General features: G+C 38.7%; 1 protein-coding gene and 1 long non-coding RNA gene across 4 annotated transcripts in view; one reads left to right on the top strand and one right to left on the bottom strand.

Annotated features, from left to right (window-relative positions):
* LOC131829483 (uncharacterized) overlaps positions 1 to 7,948 on the top strand; it is a 43,389-nt gene extending 35,441 nt beyond the window's left edge. Inside the window, exon 2 of the long non-coding RNA XR_009352867.1 lies at positions 7,825 to 7,948. This is a non-coding gene — a long non-coding RNA (uncharacterized LOC131829483). The remainder of the gene's footprint in view (positions 1 to 7,824) is intronic.
* Positions 1 to 12,814, bottom strand: part of ITGB8 (integrin subunit beta 8) — an 82,846-nt gene extending 70,032 nt beyond the window's left edge. For 2 of the 3 annotated variants that reach the window (XM_059171320.1, XM_059171322.1), the window contains exon 1: positions 10,581 to 10,725. In XM_059171320.1, coding sequence (XP_059027303.1) covers positions 10,581 to 10,707 — 127 coding nt within the window. In that variant the 5' untranslated portion in view covers positions 10,708 to 10,725. Of the gene's footprint in view, positions 1 to 10,580; positions 10,726 to 12,114 lie in introns of those variants that run through there. The other variant, XM_059171321.1, reaches the window with a different exon arrangement.
* Between the last annotated feature and the right edge of the window lie 10,468 nt (positions 12,815 to 23,282).

Raw genomic sequence — 23,282 nt, 5'->3', positions numbered from 1 at the left:
CCAGTTTATATGATCTAAATAGAATTAATTTTAAAATATAGATAGAGAGTAAAGGATCAGGATTATTTTTTTATACTTAATTGTCAACAATGAAAGTAATTATCACAGAAATTCAAAAGGAAAACAATTTTATAAAATTATGACATCTCTATTTTGATCTCTGCTAAAGATTTCCTGTAAAGCCAAGAAACTGCTTTCTGGGTGGACTGAATAAGCAGAAACAAGTGTCTTTCATGGCATCAAAAGTTTCATCCTAGAACTCACTTTTTTTTTTTTAACTTTTTTTATAAAATTTTTTAAGGATTTTTTATTTTATTTATTTGGCAGAGAGGCAGACAGAGAGAGAGGCAGAAGCAGGCTCCCCGGCAAGCAGAGAGCCTGATGCAGGGCTCGATCCCAGGACCCTGAGACCATGACCTGAGCCGCAGGCAGAGGCTTAACCCACTGAGCCACCCAGGCATCTCTTGAACTCACTTTAAAAAGAAAACTGTGTTTCTTAAAGTTCAAATTCTAATGATGATTAGAGTTAAAGAAGCTTATTTGCTTAGATACCCAATTTTAAGCTAATCATTATTATCCTCACCTTACTCCTTGAGTCATTTATATCAAATAGTTTATTAGGACCCTAGTTTGTGCCAGGCATTAAGACACAGAACAAACAGTGAGTTTTCGATCTCTCTCTTTTAAAATATTTATTTATTTAAGAGAGAGAGAGAGAGAGAGAGGAAGGGGGTAGGGAAAGAACGAGAGTGGTCTTAAGCAGACTCCATGCTGAGCATGGAGCCCAATGCAGGGCTGGATCTCAAAGCCCTGAGATCATGACAGGAGCCAAAACCAAGAGTTGGTTGCTCAACCCACTGCACCACTCTGGTGCTCTGCAGTTTCTCTCTTAAGAAGGTCACAGGTGGGTGTGGAAATGGAATGTGAACAAGGATTCACAGGGTTAGGCATGAGATGCTTCGGAAGGAATTTGTCTGCCATGTGGAACAGCCTGAAGACACTGGGACTCATAGGAAGGAAAAATGTGGACAAAGATTTGAAATGGTGGAGATCAGTTAGGAAACCCATAGAATGAAGGATATGTCAGTCTTTCTCTACTCTAGTGGCGTTGTATTAAAAAGAGGAGATGGGGCGCCTGGGTGGCTCAGTGGGTTAAGCCTCTGCCTTTGGCTCGGGTCATGGTCTCAGGGTCCTGGGATCGAGCCCCACATCAGGCTCTCTGCTCAGCGGTGAGCCTGCTTCCCCCTCTCTCTGCCTGCCTCTCTGCCTACTTGTGATCTCTGTCAAATAAATGAATGAATTCTTTAAAAAAAAAAAAAAAAAAGAGGAGATAAATTTGAGAAACCATTATGGATGAAGAGCTGTTGTGTTTAAAAAAAAAAATCTCCATTTTCCTAAAACATTTTACCTAGTCTCACCCATTTATTTATCATCTTGTCACCCCTTCACTACTTTACATCTTTTCTCTTCCTAGCCATAAGTGAGAATTTGATCACCTTTAATAGCAAAGGAGAAGAAAATTCCTATTATTGTTATCAACTTGGAAATCCTAACATACCTTTCCCTACTTTTTAGAGGAGCTGAACCATAGGAAAGATTGTGAAATGCCTTAAGTGGACCTAGAAAGAAACAATTTAAGAAGTTTAATGTAATCTTTTTAAAATAGGCTGCTCTGACTCTCATATATAATAGCAGCATATCTCATTCTGTCTCTCTCAGGGCAATTTCTCATTCTGCTCTATTTTTTCTTCTTTTTACTGTGTGTGTGTGTGTGTGACATATACATATCATATGTGACAAAATATATGTTACATTTTTTGTATAAAATATGTATTTTATCATACAATTATTTATTATATACATATAAGCATAATATAATTATTTGTCCTCAATCAGAATGTAAGCAACATGACAGCAAGAATTTTGTTTTGCACTCTACTGTATTCCTAGTGCTTAGGTAGAGCCTTTGATGTCTCAGCATCAAACTTCTGCCTGAAGGAACATAATCCCTTGTGTTCCTTGGATGGCTCCCTCGAAGAAGACTGACAAGGATAAGAAGGGCTGTTCTGCCCTTAACGAGATGGTGACCAGGAAATACAGTAAGGGCATTCACAAGTGCATCCATGGAGTGGACTTTAAGAACCATGCCCCTCAGGCACACAAAGAGTGCCTGGAAATTTTCCATGAAGGAAAAGGGAACTCCAGATGTGTGCATTGACACCAGGCTCAAGAGAGCTCTCTGGATCAAAGGAATAAGATATGTCCTACACTGAATGTGTATTTGGTTGTCCAGAACACTAAGGATAAAGATTCACTAATTAGGGGCGCCTGGGTGGCTCAGTGGGTTAAAGTCTCTGCCTTCAGCTCAGGTCATGATCTCAGGGTCCTGGGATCGAGCCCTACATCGGGCTTTCTGCTCTGCAGGGAGCCTGCTTCCTCCTCTCTCTCTCCTTCTCTGCCTGCCTCTCTGCCTACTTGTGATCTCTGTCTGTCAAATAAATAAATAAAATCTTAAAAAAAAAAAGATTCACTAATTAAGCTCTACATTGCTGGCTACCCATATACCTGTCACAGCCTTCAAAAATTTATATAGTCAATATGGATGAAGACTAACTGCTGACTGTCAAATAAAAATATAAAATTGCAAAAAAGAATCAACAAAAAATACTTATGCCTGAAGAAAACATAGCAGTATATTCCTTTAGCCTAGTACATACTAGAAATGCACTAAACAACCAATACTGCTAATCATGGCTAATCACAGCCAAAAAATTACCCACTTTAGTTAAAACTCATGGAAATGAAGTAATGTGAATATATTAAACAATATAGAGTATTAAGCTATAATAGAGTACCTCCAAGCAGGTAGAAATGTCACAAATCCTATGATGATCAGCAGCCTGACTCATATACTGTGATTTTGTCCCTTTGAACACTTTTGACTGAACAAGTTACCAAATACTTAGTAGGTCAGTCCCCTTTTCTTTCTCTCTCATAACCACAAGTCATACACATCTGTAATGCATTGGAAATCCTGTGTGAGGCACAGTTACATTCCAGGTTACTCCCATAAAGCCACATGTCTTTTCTCCATTCTCACTATGATAGGAAACTAACCATAGTGAGGCATATTTAATATGAGTTGAGAACACTTGGGAGCTTCCACCAGAGGTATGCTTTGATTATGCCCTCAATTCACAAATCAGTATATTCCCATCTCTAGTTACTCTGTGCCTGTAACGTTGTTAACAGTGTTGGACCCAGGAATCCCCACAGGTGTGTGAAGGTCCTCCTTCATCTGATAGCCACAGTGAATGTATAACTTAGAGTAACATCCGGAAATTTTTTAAGGTAGGAGGCAACATAACAGTTCACATCTTATCTCTTCGACTTACTAAATAGGTGACTTTGAGCAAATTATCTCCTCTGTGCTTCGGTCTTTATCATCTCCAAAACAGAGATGATAATTCTACCTCTCTTAAAATATTAGTATGAAGAGTCAATTAATATGGTGAATCAGTTAGATCAGTGAGATGTATAGAGCGAGAGCTATCCAAGTGTTTTTTTTTTTTTTTTTAAGATTTTATTTATTTATTTAACAGAGAAAGACAGTGAGAGAGGGAACACAAGCAGGGGCAGTGAGAGAGGAGAAGCAGGCTTCCCGCTAAGCAAGGAGCCTGACTCGGGGCTCGATCCCAAGACCCTGGGATCATGACCCGAGCCAAAGGCAGATGCTTAACAACTGAGCCACCCGGGTGCCCCTACCCAGGTATTTCTTACATGACATGAACATTATACTTTCTTTCCACTACATATAGAAGTCACACTTACATGACTTCTTTAGGTTTTAATTGGAAAAATGACATTTTTAGAGAGTAACAAATAAGTCACCTACTTAAACTCGGTAATTTAATTGTTTAATTTAATAAAATGTAATGTGAATCATCATAAAATATTAATTTTATGACTGCTTTTATTTTATAATCAATATAAAGCTTACAGAATGCATTTCATATATAATTAGAGAAGATACACAGGGCTAAGCATTCTCATGTTGGCAAAAGTCTAAATGTATATAGATTTGGGCTGCAACAGGGACTAGTTTTGAGGACCAAGAAGGACTTAGACATATACAGTACAGGACCGGTTATGAATGTTGTTATATTATTTGATGAACATATAAAAAGACATTTTCCTTAGGTCAGTTTGATAAGGTAAGATTCAATAATATCACAAGTCACATACCATTTTTATATGAGTTACTCAAAGAGACTCCCCAAACCAGCAAAACACACCATTTAAATGACAGAATGTTACACAATAGGCATTTTCAATGGGGATGCTTTGAGCATCTTAGCTTATTAAGTACAAACAAGAGAAAGACTACATAACAAATGGTTTTTTACTTTTCAAGAAAACTGATGGGCCCTGCGGAGGATTGGCTACTGTTTCTTAGAGTCTAAAGAAACTTAGATCAAAACAATACCTTCTGACACCCAACTAGTGAACACTAAAATGACTGTGTGGGTGGTGGTTCTGGTGAACCAAGTGAGGAATCAAACACTTAATTAATTATATACCTGGACAGGTCAAATTTCACAGGGGTGGCAGAAAAGTCTCTAACCTGTTGAGCAACAAAGATGAGGTTATCTCAAATACTTTATTTGTTTTGAGAAAGTTTCATTCAAAATGGGGAATAAGAAAATTGAAAATTCAATCTAGTGTTGCTATGTCATATTTCTCATGCATCATAAAAAAGTTGGAATGAGAACTAATTATTGTATTTATCTTTTATTGCCTATATGAAAACCTATTCAAAGATGACCTTTATTCTCTTAAATAATACTTCCCAATTCCCCTTTGTTCATTAAAATTATTAACTAATTTTGTTTTTGCTCTAATTAAGGCTTAATTAGCTTACCAGATATATATGTTCATGAATGAATAATTTATCTTTAAAACTTAAGCATACATTGGAAAAAATTAATCAGCTAGTGATTCTCAGATAACTCTTTTATACCTGATCAATCTTATTTTTAAAAAATATTTACTTGTTTATTTGAAAGAGAGAGCAAGTAGAGAGGAGAGACAGAGGGAGAGGGAGAGGATCCTAAGGCAGACTCCCTGCTGAGCACAGAGCTTGATAGGGGGCTTGATTCCAGGACCTTGAGATTATGACCTCAGCTGAAACCAAGGCCTGGATGCTCAACTGACTGAGCAACCCAGGTGCCTCTGGTCAGTCCTATGTTTTAGAGTCCTATATATATGGTTCTACCACTTGAAGATATGATACACTTTTCAAAAAAAAGGGAAGAAGTTATTAATTCAACTTTTATCAAATATGAATGGACAAAAAAAATCACAGCAAAATCGGCTTATTAGGCAAATTTTTCATGTTTATGCTAAATATAGAAATACCTTTATTTTTCTTCTGGGAGAAGATTCTGTTATTATCTAATAAATATAGTGAGACTTGATTCTTCAGTTCATTTGTTCGTTACAAAGATTAGAGAGGTTGATAGAGAATAAATGAAGCCTCATCTTGGAATGAACAGAGAAGGTGATGACAAAACTGAGAAGAAATTTACTTATTCATTCTTTCACTCAACAAATATGTATTGAGCATCTTTTACATAACTGGTATTTCCATAACTAAAATGAGAGCAAACTACCTTCCCTTATATACTATAATGTAGTTGCTGAGTTGGGAGCAAGAGAGAAAGATAGTAAACAAATACATAATATATCGGGGATGCTATAATATATCAAAGAAAAAAAGATCCAGGGTGAGGCACTATAGTGTTGATAAGGAGAACAGAGAGGGCTTCTTTGATCAAAGATATTTGAATAAACATCTGGAAGAACTAAGGGAGAGGGAATCAGAAATATATCTCATGGAAACACATTCCAGGGAGAAGAGGAACAGTGAGTTCGTGATTGGAGGTAAGATCATGCATGGTACATCCAAAGTATAGCAAGAATCAGTGTTGTTAAAACAGATTGAGAGAGGAAAAGTGAGTAAGAAGGTGAGGTCAGGAATTCATCAGGATCTTGGAAACCATGTAGAGTTGGCCTTCAATTTGAGATAGATGAGAAACCGTGTAGAGTTCTGAGGGGAGGAGTGAGAGAGCCTGAGGCACAGTTTAAAAAGGTAAGTCTGGCTGTACTGTGATGTAGGGAAGACAGTTTAATAGGCATTCAAGAGTTCAAGCAAAAAAATTGCCCACATGGGCCATAGTGGTGGCAGTAGAGGTGGTAAAGTGACTGTAGAATGTGAGGGAAACAGAAATCAAGGATGTCATCAAAGTGTTACCCTGCACTACTGGAAGTGTAGCTGATCACTTAGTGAGATGAGGAAAAGTATGAAAGAAGCAAGCTTGGGGGAGAAAATTGGATGTTTGGTTTTGAATACACTAGGGTTGATTTTGCCTTTAGATGCACGGTGGAGATGCCCAATAGGTAGTTTGCTATCCCCTCTGGAGATCAGAAAAGAGGTCAGGACAGGAGTTGTCAGCATACAAGTGGTATTTAAGACCCAATACTGCATTAGTCCATCTGAAGACTCAGTATATATCTAGAAAAGAAAGTCTGAGGACTGAGTCCTCAGCTACTTTAACATTTAGAGTTGGGACAGGAGGAAGAACCAACATAAGAGAGAGAAGGATCTTGCTTAACCAAGAGAATGTGAGTTCAGGAAGTTAAGGAAAGAAGTGTTTTGAAGGAGGGAGTGGTCAACGTGTCAACTTGCTGACAGATGATAGGCCAATGGGATGAAAACCATAAACTGGCTATCAGCTGTGGCAATAGGGAGGGCACTGTGATATTAACAGGATGGTATCACTGCAGAGGTGATTAGCACAAGCCTGACTGGAATGGATTCAAAGAGAAGGTGAGGAGAATTGGAGACAGCAAGAATGGACAACTCTTTCAAGGAATTTTTGCTAAAAAGGAGAGTGAGAAATAGAAGATGAGAGATATTACAACATGTATAGATATGCATATGCTATAAATGGCCCAGTAGAGAGGAGAAAAACTGAAGAGTTCAGAGACACAGGGAACAATCCTTAAAACTGAAATCTAAAACAAGTTATACCTGGAATAAAATCATTGATGTTTGTCTGGGGAAGTAGATTTATTCATGCTATTTTTTTCTTTTTCATATACATGCATACCAAAAAAGCTGTTACATATGCATAGTTTTAAGAGAAGTATTTTTAATGCAGCCATAACAGAATCACTGAAAAGTAAATGGTTGAAACTGTCATTGTCTTGGCTTCCTTCGTCACTTCTACATTTCTTCCTTTAAACATAGTAAATATTCCTGTACCCCTAAATTTCAGTTCAAAAATTCATGCTGTGAGACAAATGATAGTGTGTTTCTCCTCTATTAGTACTTTGATTTACTGAAATATTTTAAGATAAAATGATATGAAATTTGCTTCAAAATAATCTTACTGGGGGAATGAGATGAAATGAGTAGGGGAAGAGATGAAAAAAGTTGGCCCTAAGTTGATACTTGATGAAGCCTGGTGATGGGGGTATGGTGATTCCTTATACCATTTTCTCTGCTTCTGTATGTGTTTGAAAATTTCCAAATACAAAGTTAAAAATGAAAAGAAACCTACTGTCAAAACCGTACTTAACCCTAAGAAATCTATTACATGGTGAAATTTCTGATAATGTGTTAACAGGTGAAGGAGCCACTTGGGGGCACAGAATTTCTCCAAATCATTATCGGTTCTTTTGCTTTTGTGTATATATATGAAATACATATATTTCATACACAGCACTAACTTTTTTTTTTCTAACTTTTTTTTTTATCAGAAAGTGTCTCAGTTGCTTTAAGATAGAATAAATTTGGATGCTTATTGTACAAATATTTTGGAAGACTGGACTTCTAAAAATAAAGGCTTGATTCTCTTAAATATCCTCTTACTTTAGGTAAGCATAAAGAAATCTCAGAACACTTGTGATATGAAATATGTTCTGAGGTAAAATAATGTTATAGTTACAAAACAATGCTAATCCAGCTGATTGTTATTTCAAAGTTTAAATAAATATTTGATTATGGACAGAAGGTAAAATTACATGGCAATAATAGTTAACACTTTTTAAAAAGTAAATGGTAATTTCTGAAATTTGTCACTCTTATATTGCTATATAAAACTTTAGGTAAAAAAGATTTTTAACCTTTCAAAGTGAGCAAATGCAGAAACAATAGTGTTCCTACATTAACTCTTCAAATATTAACCACTAAGTATTCTTTAGTGTTTTCCAGTTACTCATTAACCATTTTATACTGTTATTGTTTCTCTAGTTGTTGGTGATTTCCACCAGGGAAAGTTGAAAAACATTTTTCTAAATCAGAAAAATGGTCAGATTTATTAACAACATCCCCTTGCTCACCATTTATTCCTTATTAAAAGTCCACTATGTATTTGGGACCTATAAATCCTACTCTAAAATCAAACCCAAAGTTATGCTGTTGTGCAGTTTATGGTTCCTTGTGTATGACTTTATTGCCCTCAACATTTCCCTGGTGTAAACTACTGAGCAAAGGAACAAGATTTCTTTTGTAACTGATACCTAGATTTCTCTTCTGCTTTAAGCGTCTAATTTGCACTGTGAAGACATATAATTTGAGATTTGTAGCTATATCATGAAAGTACAACAGTTTACGCTGATCTCTAATTTTCTGAGTTGTACTGGCTATAATTTAAATTTTTTGCATGATTTTAACTGTAATGCAAACCAGTATACATCAGAAACCTTTGTATATTGACAGCGACTGGGAAAAGGATGCCTTGTTCTGATTTCAGATAAGCATTCCCTTTTTACAACTGCAGGTGCAAGGGAGCCCATTCATAGTATTTACTTCAAACCAATTACAGTTACTGAATGGAAATACAATGCTATTCCATGAGAACTTGACTGATCTTTACAAGCACAATGAATATTTAAAAAATACTATTAGTAGTAAATTCTAGAGGCAAGTAGCATGTTTTGTCTAGGTACTGGGGACAAAATATACTCTGTTGACACAGCCTTGATCATTTTGCTTTTGTGTGTATATGTGTGTGTATTTACTAAATCTAGAAAAATACTTCATCACATATTAACACAAGGTGGAATTATACTCAGTGGAAAATCTGCTGCAATCAATGCATAGTTCCACTGAAGAGATAATTGATAATAAACGTCACTATTTCCTATGCCTTCAAATCTCACTTATTTTGAAATAAACATATAAGCCAAAAAATAACCACAAGATAAAAACTTACTCCAATTGCTCTCATTTCACATAACTGGGTAAATCTTTTGGAACAAATATTAGACAACTATATATGCAACAAATGAGTGAAGCTTACTGGATATTTACAGTTAAAACTCTTATTTGTAAGATTATGACTTGATTGTTTTTATTAGCTTCAGGCAGAAACATGGCACATCAATTCGAAGCGTAAGAGAAAATTTTGGTCTACAAAACAATTAGAACTCTACTACAACAGGCGAGTTCAGAGAAACGTGCTAACAGAATTTAAGGGTTTGATGACTAAAAGCAGATAAAGCAAATAAAAAAAATTGGCAATAATCATTGCATTGGCAAAAATAAATGTTTGGCCTATATTTAAAACTAAGAAGAGCTCACCCCAGATTGATGAGTACTACTATTACTTACTGTAGGTTTTGCTGTTTGCTAACAATCCAGTACAGCCATCTTAAATTTTCATGTAATTCAAAATGCCTACATAACTTTTCATACACTATTTGACCTGAGCTTTTGTGATTTAGGATGGGAGGTACTGTCCTAATTTGTAAAATAAGGACAATATACATTATAAAAAAGTATCCTTTCCAAATCAAGGCAATTCTGATAGAAGTGGCTTGCCTGGATTGAAAGCTGTCAATCCTGGTCTAGGTTTCTGTCTCACGGTTTCAGTCTCAGGGGCTGATCCGATTGAGGGATTAATTAGCTAGGTTTTTTGTTTTTTTGTTTTTCAGCTGAAAAAATGGTGACTTAAAGATGGTGACTTAAAAAGTATTTTGCGAGTGTGTTTAATTCATTCGGGCTAAGCACAATGATAGAGGAAACTTGTATGCAGCCATCCTCTTCTTTCATAGACTCAAACCCAGAAAATTCACTTCCATTGTAGCAGTGTACCCTAAGCCTTGAATCAAATGCTAGTGATAGGTGGATCCACATACAGAAGGATGGGGGTACCCTCAAAGATGCCATCAAGGAGGATGCCTTCAAGGATGGAGCAGAGCCCCTGAACTCGCTTAGGTAAATATGACCTTTCACTTTTCCAAACTTCCATTCTATTACTGCTTCCCCCAAATCCAGAGGCAACACACAGAGTCTCCTCATACAATGTTATTGCTGTCACTCCGGGACGGAAGTAATTGACACCTGGCCTCCCTCGGGCCGCCTGAATGGAGGACGCTGCCACACACCCTCCCTTCTGAAGTTCTCAGGGCAGATGGAGGCTGACATTGGGCCACTTACCTGGCCAGGATGTTCTTCGTCACAGCCCCAGACCTTTGGGGAAGAGAAGAAAACAAAAGAAAACAGAACTTACCACTCTGGCCCAGTCCAAGAACAACTAAAAACACCCAGGCCGCCCAAAGGAATGAGGCAGGACCTGGCCGGCAGTTTTGCAGGCAGACAAATGCGGCAGTAAAAAAAGCCAGGGCGGAGTGGCACATAATGCAAAGCAGCCCGCGCCGCGCCCGCCGCCTGGCTGCTCTCCGGCTGCGCGCTGGCGACTCCTGGGCGCACCTCGGGGCCCGCGGGCTAAGTGTCTCTAGGACGTTTCCCGCAGGCCCAGCAGGAGGACCCTGCGGCTCGGAGCAAGCGGTGCAGGTACGCTGGCCCGGGCACTGCTTGGCATCTCAGGGCCCCAGAGGCCCTGCCAGCTCGGCTCTGCGGGTCCCGCGATCTCCGCGAGAAGCACCTCCTCTGACGGTCAATGGCCCGGGGCGGCGACGCGAGCGAAGGCTCCGCAGCCCGCTCTGGGACAAAGAAAAGAGCTTTTGTTTCTCTCCGGCCGATGGGGCTTCTGCTGCATAAATCAGCTTAGTGAACAGCCAAACAGAATCAAACCCAAACAAAGCCCGAAGCCTGGGGGAAAAACCAGCCTAAAGTACTATCACTGGGTGATGCTGCATCTGTGGGAGGGGACGCCGGCGAGGCCGAAGGGGAAAAAAGTCGATGGCGCATCAATCAACGCGAGCTTCTTCCACAGGTGGGCAGGGAGGCCAATTCCACTTAGTTACAGCTTTGCCGCCTCATCAGCTGAGCCGCGGGCAAAGTCAAAACGGCAATGTCCTGGCTGGTGAGGGAGGAAGCGCGGGGTGCCAAGAGCTGGGGGAAACGACTCCGGCAGCACCCTAGAAGCCCCCAGCGGCGCCCGCGGACCCAGAGCGAGGCATAGCAGCTCCCGGCTCGGCCGGGAGTGGAGCGCACGGCCGCTAGCACAGGAGGGGAGGTTCCGCGAGGGTGCAGTAGCCCGGCCTTGCGGGGCGGGAGCTTCGTGCCCTCGTCCTTCTGGCCGCAGCTTGTGGCTGAGGCGTCCCGCCGTCCAGAACCCCGGCCGCTGGCGCACTCTGGGGTGCACCCAGCGAGAAGGAGAGGGAAGCGAGGCTGGCGAGGGGCGGGGGAGCAGTGGTCCTGCTCCGGCCCCCGGGTGGGGGGGCTCCCCAAGTGCTGATAGCTGGGCGCGCTCGGGGCCGCGAGTTGCTAGGAAACCGCCCCACGCTACCCAGCGCCTCGCCCCGGCCGCCTGCAGGCGCAGCGGCGGCTCCGGCGGCAGCAGCAGCAGCAGCAGCAACAGCTCCGAGCAGCGTGGGCGGGACATTGGTGAGGCATGAAGTCACCGCGGCCCACACTCGCTCTTTGTTTTGCTCACTCCAGCTCTTTTTCTCTCCCTTGGCGCTGATAGTTGTCATGCCCACCGTTCACAAGAGCTCCTGATGCGTAGCTGCTCAACAAGAATCGCTCCCCCTGTTCCCTTTCCCCCTCCTCGGCGAATCCTAGCACCCCAACGCTCCCCTAGCCGGTATGGAGACTCGCTCAGTACTAATGGCAGCTGCGCACAAACCCCAGCCTCTCACCCGGGCACTCTCCGCTCCTTTGTTCCGAGATACTCACTGCCCGGCAGCTGCAGCGTACAAAGTAGAGCATGTGGGGTGGGGGTGAGGGCTCTCCCCGCCCCCAACACCCTCTGTTCCGAGGGTGCGCACTGCCAACGTTGCTTGTAGAATTAGGAGCTCACCCTTTACCCCACCCCAAGACGGTCCGGCATCTCCCCAACACTTGGAGAATTGGTCCAGTCCGCAGAGGCCGTACCCGGAGCTGCTCGCTGAAATTTCTCGCGCCTCCTTCTCTCCGAGTCTCAGCCCTGGGCTGGACAGCCTTGTTCTTCCCAGATCTGGTGGTGGCTCTGGGTTTTGCTAGTGACAGTGAGTCCTTTGACCTTAAGCGTCACCTTTCTAATAAACGGAACAAAGAAGTTACAAAGTGCGGCGAAGCAGAAGAGAGAAACTAAGGAGAGGACGAGAGAGGGCGTTTCTGCCTGCTTGCAGCTCAGAAATTTAGGTGCAAAAAGGGAGCGGGTATTAAAGCTGGGCAACTGTCAGAGAAGGCGCGTGCCTTCTGGAATCCTGTCACTACCACTCTAGGCCGAGGGAGGGAACCCAGTCCCCCGGATTGAAAACAAAGCACTATTTCCAATCCGAGACATGGTGAAGGGTTTCTTTTTCCTCTAGGGGCAGGAGTGGTTCCCCGTGGTGAAGTCTGATCTCTCATTTTTCCACTAGCAGTTTGCCTGAGGTCTTTCATACGGCACCGCCTCTTACAGGCATCAGACCAGTCCAGCCAGGTCAAGGTGAAATATGCGGGGAGTTTCCCCTCCTTGTTATTTGTTTAATAGTTTCCATCTCCATATTTGGAGTAAAAAAACAAGTAGGAGGCTTTCTTCGTCTTTCTCTCTCTCTATCTTCTTTTCTTTTTTCTAATTGTTAACTGAGTTAATGGAAAGTACCTGGTTAATAAGCCACAACATTGAAAACTCCCCCTTTTCAGGTGTGGACTGCACATTGGGACCCACAGAATTATCTAAGCAAACCAAGAACCCAGCTGGAAAATTACAAGTGCCCTACATCTACAAAGCAGGTCCTTTTGAGAGACCAAATGAATGTTCCAAACCTGACAAACTGATACCTTTGCACACAATTCACTGTGGGCAATGTACTCTAAATAGGTAATTAAATCTAGCTCAGCTTCTTAAGTTCTTAACTTATTTTCTTTTATGGTTCCAAGTTTGAACAGCTCTAGTTTTGTTTTAGGTGGTATTAAAGGAGTGGCCTGGAAAGTAGTTGGGATGGGGATGAAGACTTTAAATTTGAACACAAAAGGAGCATTTTTACACCCTTATTAGTCACTCTTCAATGGGGGAGTATGTGTATTTTCCAGAGATGATTTCACAGACACTATAGTGCTACAATGAAGAAAATAAGTCAATTCATAATCCCTATAAAGATGTGTGTCTAAGTGCACGCTACACTGTAAAGTTGTACATCAGAGTTTCATGACATTTTTAAAAATCTGACTCTCGATGTTGGAAATGTAAATGGCAATTATAGTAATAAATAAGATGTAAATTTATGTAATTAACAATTGGTGTAGTTTTGTGACACTGAATAGGTATGCACTAATTTTTAACTATACATATCTTCTTTGACTTATAAATGCATCATAACTGTAACTTGAACATACTGTAAGTTGGAAATGCATTTAATACACCTAACCTACTGAACATCATAGCTTGGCCTAGCCTACCTTAAACATGCTCAGAACACTTACATTAGCCTACAGTTGGGCAGTATCATATAACACAAAGTCTGTTTTATAATAAAGTATTGAATATCTCATGAAATCTATTGAATACTATGTCAAAAGTGAAAAACAGAATGTTTGTATGTGTACAGAATGGTTGCAGGTACATTGGCTGTGTACCATTGTGAAAGCATGGCTGAATGGAAACAGTGGCTAGCTCATGCTGCCCAGCAAGAGTGGTGGGTATCCCACCACACATCACTATCCTGGAGAAAGATCAAAATTTGAATATAGTTTCTACTGAACTCATATCACTTTTGCACCATTGTAAAGTCAGAAAGTTGTAAGTCAAACTGTCATTAAGTCAGGGATTGCTTGTATTGTTAGATGTCTGTATAGTCTACATATTCTACATACTAGGCCCTAAAAACTGTGTAGCAAGAGGAATGAAACAGTTTGTAAATCTGTTGCAGGAAATTTTGGAGCCTTTTAAAAAGAAAGACTTCCATGTTTTGTTGTATGAAACCCATGCAAATATGTATCAGGATGCCAGTTTTATGGAGTTGTTGAAGAATAATTACAGCACCATTCATCACCACTTCCCAGTTGTAAAGAGGTTTTAATTCCAGCTATTGAGATAAACTAAGACTGTATCCCTGCTGAGACTGTGATCCTGGCAAGTTATTTACAAACAAGCTATCTGTACATTTTGGGCTATAAAGATAAAAGTGAATTCTCCTGAGCCTTACAAACCATCTGTAGGGTTTTCTTTCACTAAATAAAATTAGGGTCTGGGAACAGAATTTGCTTTTTTCCAATGAGTGTCATTGGTCACCACAACTCATCCTTCTTTCTATAAGAAAATATGTAAGATGCTCTGAAGAAATATGGTATTGTTATCTTTGTCATATTACCTGAAGAACTCTAACAGAGAAAAAATATTCCAAAAGATAGTTAGTGGTTTAATTCCTGTTTCTATGATGTTCTGCTGTCTTGCTTTGAAATTTCTGGCAGCTAATTTTTCATCATTTGTGGTAATGAGAGCAAATGAATTTCATAGATAGTCTAAAAATAACATTTTAACTCTTCATTCCAGTCTTCCTATCATCAGATTCTTTTAGTTGCTAATAAGTCATAAAATTAGATGAATTAAGTTTCTTCCCTACTCCTTTGATTTCTCCTAATCTTGATTTCTTGCTAACTCTGTTTATGGTGAGAAATGAATAGGCTATAAATAGATAGTAGCAGTGAGAGAGACATATGAAAGACTGCTCCTTTTAGTGTGTTTTCAGCCTTTATCTAGATTTTGTCCAAATTATTGACCTCATGCATGGAGTTAAAACTATATGTACACTTTAATATTATATCTTTCTGAAGTTAGGATCAGATATTCAGTAGGTTATAAGGAAATGTTCACAAGACGTCTGTAATCTTGTTTCATCTACTGCTCTAGGGATATGATGAATGATCCAGTAAGTGGGATGTATTATTGTGAACATGACTTCTAGCTTCTTCCAGTGATAAATACCGTAAGCCACTGGAAGGTAGTTTTCACTGAAATATAACACAAGGTAGTGTTCCTCATACAGTGGACTGGACACTGCCCACAATGTAATCATCTGTTGAGTGATTCCTTGGCTCTGTTCCAGGAGATTCTGAAATCATAGATCTTGTGTGGTATCCAGCAGTATTTATTATTATAAAATCCTCAAATGGTTCCTTAAGTACTGAGTTTCAAGAACCCCTACCATAATAGATTAATACAGAAACTCCTCAAAGACCTCTTGTGTGTTTATTGATAAACTCCAGTGTCAGATGCAAAGTCAAAGAAACATGAATTGCTAGAGCCAAAGTCTCTTCCCAAAGTATTCTATGAATGATCGACTCTGTGAGATATTTTTGGAGACAGACTTGCATGACTAAGTTTGGGAAATGCTACATTAAAGTTAAGTGAAATCCTTTACTGGAGGATTTTACAGAAACTTATACAAGCTACATGCAGCTGGATTCTCCAAAAGAAGAACCTGTTTTAAAAGAACATTTCAAAAACTAATTTCCATAAAGCACACTGCCAAATGAATCCTATTTTACAAAAATGGAAACTAAGAACCAGATTGGAGAGGAGACAAACCTTACATCCTGAAGAAAATTACTGAGCAGACAAATCAGTGCTCTGAGTCTTGTCCACTATCTCATATCAGTGACAACTTTTGGTTTCAAGTAACAGAGTCAGACTGTGACAGTCATAAGTGAAAAGGGAAATTATTGGAAGGAAAATGGGAGCTCACAGAATGAATAAGAGACTGAGAGACCAGGATTGAAAAAGGTCAAAAACCAATGGAGGCATAAGCAAGGGCAGTAAGCAACCTGCAAACAAGAACACTTTTCTAATCATCACTTCTTCTTTGTACCATTTACTCAAGATGCAGAATCCTGGCTGGGAATGTTGAAGTTTCAGAACTTTAGTCACATGACAGTCCTCTGGCCTTTTGGGGGTAGAAGGGTAGGAGGAGAAGCTCTTGCCTTTGGCTTCCTCAGTGGAAAATATAATACTTTTTCCCAATAAGATGACACAAAATCACATAGGTTGAGGAAGGGAGCCCTGTAAAGTGACAAATACTCATCACTCAGGTATCCTGACTTCCACTGACTACTGGTTTGCATTACAGTTGGATTTTGGGTCACAATGCAGCTTTAATTGAACTAGACTGCCTACTAACTGATACTTTGATTAGTGGTATTAGTTATCTTCATGGGTACTTTTGAATGAAACATTTTCTATGTGCAGTCTAATCCTAGCTTTCTGTCACTTTTCTGTAAGCTGCAGTTGCCCATAGTGATAACTTTATTCAGACATACTCTTCACTGATCGCCTTTTCCTCCCTCATTTCCCCACTGTTCCCTAGCATTTCCTTATCACAGGGTCCTCTTCTGGAGGAATCTAACCTAAGACAAATAGTGAATGAGCCTGGAAACCACTCTCTGGAGTGCTCCATGTGTGAATTTGAATTTTATTCTTGTCTAGCTATTAGGCAACCCACAAAATAAAAAGTATAGGAGCTTTGGAGCCTGAAAAAAACTGAATCTTATTTAGCAGCTGTAGAACCACAGGCAAATTATTTATTTTCTCTGAGCTTCAGTTTATTCACTTATGCCCAACAAAATAAAAATAACTACCAAAATTGCAAATTAAAACAAAGAGATACCAGTGTACTTCTATTGGAATGGCCAAAGTCCAGACACTGACAACTGGTGAGGATATGGGACAGTAGGAATCCTCATTCATTGCTGGCATGGAATGCAAGAGGTACAACTCCTTTGGGGGAGTTTCATGGATTCTTTACAGAACTAAACACAGCCTTAACGTATAATCCAGCAATTGCACTCCTTAGTATTTACCCAAAGAAGCTGAAATTTATGTCCACACAAAAAATCTGCACACAGATGTATATAGCAGTTTTATTCATAATTGCCAATATTTGCAAGCAGTCAAAATGTACTTTCATAGGTGAAGGGATAAATAAACCGTGGTATATCCAGAAAATGGAATACTGTTCAGTGCTAAAAAGAAATGAGCTATCAAGCCATGAAAAGATATGAAGAAAACTTAAATAGATATTCTTAAATAAAATAAGCCAGTGTGAAAAGTCTACGTATTGTATGATTCCAACTATATGACATTCTGGAAAGGCAGAAATGTGGAAATAGTAAAAAGATGGTTGCGAGGGTAAGGGGGAGGGAACAATAAATCAATGGAGCACAGGGGATTTTTAGGGCAGTTAACTAACTCCACATCATCGTATGTTTGTCAAAACCCAGAGAATGTATGACATCAAGAGTGAACTTTAATGTAAACTATGGACTTCAGGTGATAACAATGTGTTGGTATAGGTTCAGTCATTGTTTCAAGTGTACCACTATAATATGGGATGTTGAAAGTGGGAAGGCTATGTGTACTAGGGTGCTAACAGGCGAATGGGAACCCTCTGTAGTTTTCATTCAATTTTGCTGTGAAACTAAAACTACTCTACAAAGTAAAGTTTAGGGGCACCTTGATGGCCCAGGGGGTTAAGCACGCTATTCTCAATTTTGGCTCAAGTCATGATCTCAGTATCATGGGACCGAGCCCCCTTTTGGGCTCTGCACTCTGCAGGGAGTCTGTTTTTCCCTCTCTCTCTGTCCATCCCCCCATACTTTCTTCCTCTGTCTCTCAATAAATAAATCTTTAAAAAAATAAAAATTAAAGTTTATATAATACACACATAAAGGACTACCTAATAAGATTATTGTGAGAATCAAAGGAGAGATCAGCTATGAAACATGTTCGAATTTACCATATAGTCTCCAAACAGTTTTTGCAAAGGTAATTTAGATTATTTAAATTTCAAAATATAAACAACATTTAAAATACATAAATACTTTTTTCCAGACTTGCATATTGTCATAAAAGTACCATTAAATTATCTTTGGTTTTGATGAATACATAACTTTCCTTTTCTAGTAACAATGCAATTCTTTATCCACATTAGTAAATATAATGAGCATGACTTAATATGGATTCTGCCTGTAATCCTAGCATTCTTTATGATGGTCAAGTTTTATATCTCCCTAACCAAACAAAATTGTTCTGCAATCTCTTCAGCCTGAAGTCATCCTTATACAGTTTGACATAAAACTATATGAAAGTCTCACTGATTTGTACATGACAGGGACAAGTCTTAACTGCCTTTTACTTAAAATCCAACATGTTTAAACCTATATGTAGTTAGGATGGTAATATGAATATGTAGTATATTTTAAATGTTGTTGCTTTACTGCTCAGTGCTCTAAATGGTTAGCAATGTTAAGGGTCCACAGCTGGTTTTTCCAAATAAAGGTAGCAGCAGATATTAAAAAGACAACATTTCACCATTGACATAGTTCATCTGTTGAGCCAGGATGGTATGTGGTTAGATTTGCACATCATTACACAGCGAAAGGCCTTTCTGAACTTTAATAACTAAGAGTAAATCCACTACTAAAATTTTCCTTCTCAGCATTTTCTCATGATCACATAGCCTCTGGAGAATGAAGTCACTACAAAATGTAAATTATTCTAATCAGATTCACATGGCATTTTTATACTTGGAATGCTTCCATTCTCAGCCCCCTTCTCCAATTTCAAAATTACTTCATGTTTCACCTTGAAGAATGTGACCTTTTAACATAGTGAGGAAATTCTTTGTAAATTAGGCACAGGATATTCAATTTTGACATTCATTTAACAAATATGCAAATATTTATTGAACATTTGCTATGTGTAAAGTCATAGATCTATGGAAAATATAAGCATCAGTAAAATCCAGTCCTTTTTTCAAAGATATTTAATCTGATTTGGAAATGATATGTAATAATAAAAAAAAGATGACTGAGTTGGTAAATAGGATGGATCAGAAATAGACTCTAACATCAGTAATAACTTAATATAACACAAAATATGCTTTGAAAGGTGATGGAGAGGGAATAAATAATTTAACAAATGGTATTGGGATAATTATTAACTATTTTGGAAAAAATAGTATTAATTTAGAAACTTACTGTATACCCAAATACATTCATGATGGATTAAAGGACTTAAGCATAAAACTACAAGACTACATATTTCTTTTTTTTTCTGATATTGGCATAAAATTCCCTTCTAAAATGTAAAAATTATTTATTGAATTTCAATAGAATGAATCAACAAATTTGATGATAAATTTCTTTAAAACCTGGGTGTTTATACATATTTTAGAAAAGGATATAAATAATACTATAGAATGTGTTCACACAATCAATAAAGAAACATTTACCCTATAATAGAATAATGTGCAATAATTTTATGTCTGGGATGTTAGTCCTCTAATGATTCAGAAATACAATAAAATTATTTATAGAGTTGCACATTTCAGCATGATATAGAGTAACAACCAGAAAGGCAATGATACTTTTGATCATTTGAACCCTTTTCAAGCTAAAGTAACGGAGATTATCAAGGTGTTTTGGATTTTTTAAAATATTTTATTTGAGAGAGAGAAAGAGCAAAATAGAGGGAACAGCAGAGGGATAGGGAAAAGCAGACTCCTTGCAGAACAGGGAGCCCAGTGCAGGACTCGATCCCAGGACCTTAGAATCATGACCTGAGCTGAAGGCAGACACTTAACTGACAGAGCCACCCAGTGCCCAGGAGCTTTCCTTCTAAAATAAAAATCTAATATTGTTATTCTTTTCTTAAAACTCTCTATGGTTCATCTTGTGCTTTTCTCCAGCTTTCTCTAAGCTATGAAAAAGAACTTTACTTATCATCAACTATGAAGCCTAGAATATTTCATATATTTCAAATCATAATTCCCAGTACCACTTTGTATGACATCTCCCTTGACTACCTTATGCCCTAGGGTAGAGCAGAAGAGAAATCAGAAGAGAAATCCTGATTTTCTATAAGCACTTTCACTTGCCTTTTCAGAGGCTTTAACATCAGCTGGACATGTTTTCCCCACCCCTTTTTCCTTTCCATTTGTCCCACTTGATTGTTAAGAATAATTTCTCATGCCATTTCTACCAAGTCTATCAGGATTTCTCTTGGCATAATCTACAATATCTTTCACTTTTAAATAATCTTTGAAGAAAAAATTTTCATTAAAAAAGTAATATCTTGTATATTGCATTTTCATGGCTAGTTTTATTTGTTTTATTTTTCTGTAGTTTTTTTCATACTGGATCTACCATTTTTGTTTTTAATATGCATTCTTCATGAACATCTTTCTATGTTATATATTATTGCCTGGTGAGTTTGTTATTCAGTTTACTTAAAGCTCCTTGATTCCACCAGATTCTTGGCAGTGAAATAGCTACTCAAACTGGGTAATTTGAGGAGAATTAGTTAATGAAGAAGCTATTTGTAAACATGGAAGTAGAGTGTCAGTGATAATACTGTGTTCTTGAGTTATAAACCAGGGAGAGATGCATCACTATTCTCAGGCTTCAGACAGTAAAAGAAGGGTGCATTACTAAACACCAGAGGTATTGAGTATGTGGATATCACCTGGCAAGTTCTGTCACCTTTGCTTAAGAGTCACTTCCAGCCTGAGATCATCTGTACAGAAGGGACAGGAAGCATAACTGGCCCTACTTCATTCTTTTCTCCTTCTCTGGTGTCCTGTTAAGACATACCATAGGCAAAGCCCATCCCTAAGCAAGAGGGTAGTGCCATTGTAGCCAGGGTCCAGGTAGTCTGGCCCGTCAAGGCAGAAAGCGTAATGGAGCAAACGAGATACCTGGCATCCCTTAGGATGTGATGTGGATCATTTAATAACATTTTAATAACAAATATATTTGCATAAGTCTTTTTTTAAGTTCTTGAATGTTTAAGACTTTTTCCTTAGGAAAAATTTTCAAGGTGAAGTTACTGGGTCAAAGATTAGATACATTCTGAGGGCTCTTGATACTTCCTGCCAAATAGCTCTGCTTTTCCAAAGGACTCAGAAAATAAGAATAAAATGACTTGATGAGACATTTTGCCCAGTGAACAGCCCAGCCCTGGGAAATCATTGTATCTTTGGAAATGGTGTCTTAAGGCAGGTTCCCAGCAGTAAATGGAAAGCTGAGTTGAGCTGGATAATTGAAGCCTGAAGCATAGGTCTTATGGAAGGGAACAAGTGATAGTGTAGTCTTCTGGAGCTTATAGTAGTAAGAGACTTTTAGCACCCTAGGCTTAGAAGGTCAAGAAGAGGCAATATTTCAAGGAACACACACACAGAAGGTATAGAGGAGCTGTATAAACAGAGTCTCCAGAAAGGAAGAAAGGAACCCATTGGTGAACCAGCAGGGGGAAAGCCGGGCAAATAAAGATCTTGATATCAATTTCTTCCTACCCTCCAAACTCCTGCAAGTGTCTCGGATGGGTCAAACCCAATGAAAGCCAAATATAAAGTAACCATTCAATGCAACCTACACTGGCTAGTTTCCTGGGACACAAAGGGAGTGGGGAATGGAACTGAATGGGTAAATGGAAAATATCCAACCTGCTTAACTTCAAAGGAGATCAAATGGCCAAGGGAAAAGAGATTGGCTTTATTAAGATATCCATAATATACCTTGGCAATATTAGCAAAAGAAATATGAAAATTGCCCCTTACTCTAAATTTTACATCTTTGCCTAATACGTATTTTTTATTGCTGTGAGCAAATGTTATTTTCCTCTCAAATATACATACCCCTGTCTGCCTGAATTTCCTGGATCTTCTTGATTGACTGTGAAACACACATTTCAGAATCTAATATAAGCACATGTTTTGTTTAGTGCTCATACTCTCTGCCTATAGAGTGGTTTAACTTTTTTAAAAAATTTAATTTATTTTTTTTAATGTTCCAAGATTCATTGTTTATGCACACCCAGTGCTGCATGCAAAGAGGGCATGTATTGCATGGTTTAACTTTAAATTTTTTTTTTTTTTTTGCCAAATGCTTTAAAATCAGAAGATAACATAATATCCTACTTTTAGCTTCTTTTGAATAGTCAGACTACTGGACACACCTGGGCCTTCATTTCTGCAAGGCATTGAGCTAGAGCTATGTATCTGCTGCTACCTAAGAAGCAGCCCAGGCTCTTCAGTTTGCCATAGTCCTCACCACTCCCTGTTGTATTTTGATTGTCAATTACTGGTTTTCAATGTGATCATGCTACTGCTTTTCATATACCTAGACTGGGTTTGCTCATATATGTTCCATATCAAAATCTTATAGACATTTAAATTTGTGGTCCCTGCTTGAGTTGCTCATAGGCAAAGGAGGCCTCTGATTCTTTATTTTCTCAGGATTGACTGGACATTGAATGTCAATGTGGCAGGAACTACATTCTGAACAATAGAACGTGGTATAATAAAACTACTGTCAACCTTGTTACAAATCCTTTTACTAAATAGTGATTGCTTGTTACTTGTCCTATGTCCTAGCCTTTAACACTTTCCATTATACCTCCTCCCTCTGATTCGATTTGACCTGCAGGAAGTGGCTTGGAATTAAAACAGCTTTTACCTATTAAAACAGATTTCTTTTTATGAACTTCCCTATTAAGAACAAAATGACTTCCCAGATGGGAAACTTCCCAGATGGTTTTAGGTCCTGAAACTAAATAATAATATGGCTCTCTCTTATGGTATCCTCAAGCAAAGATATATGTACAATTGGGCAACATCAGGTTTTGTTACTTGCCTAAATTGTTTGCTAAGACATTGGGCCTAGCATCTTTAAGAAACTATTTCTCAACACTACTTGGAATATTAGAAAGGCTAAAAGACAACAAGAGCAAAGAGAACTTAAAGGTTCATTCTAAATATTTCACCCAGATAGCAAACAGTATGTCTCTAGAGAAAGGAAAAAAATAACAACTGGAGGCATAGTTGCCATAGAACCTACTTCAGAAGAA

The sequence above is a fragment of the Mustela lutreola genome, chromosome 4 (genome assembly GCF_030435805.1).
Source record: "Mustela lutreola isolate mMusLut2 chromosome 4, mMusLut2.pri, whole genome shotgun sequence".
Lineage (NCBI taxonomy): Eukaryota > Metazoa > Chordata > Mammalia > Carnivora > Mustelidae > Mustela > Mustela lutreola.
This window is presented reverse-complemented; position numbering and strand designations above follow the sequence as displayed.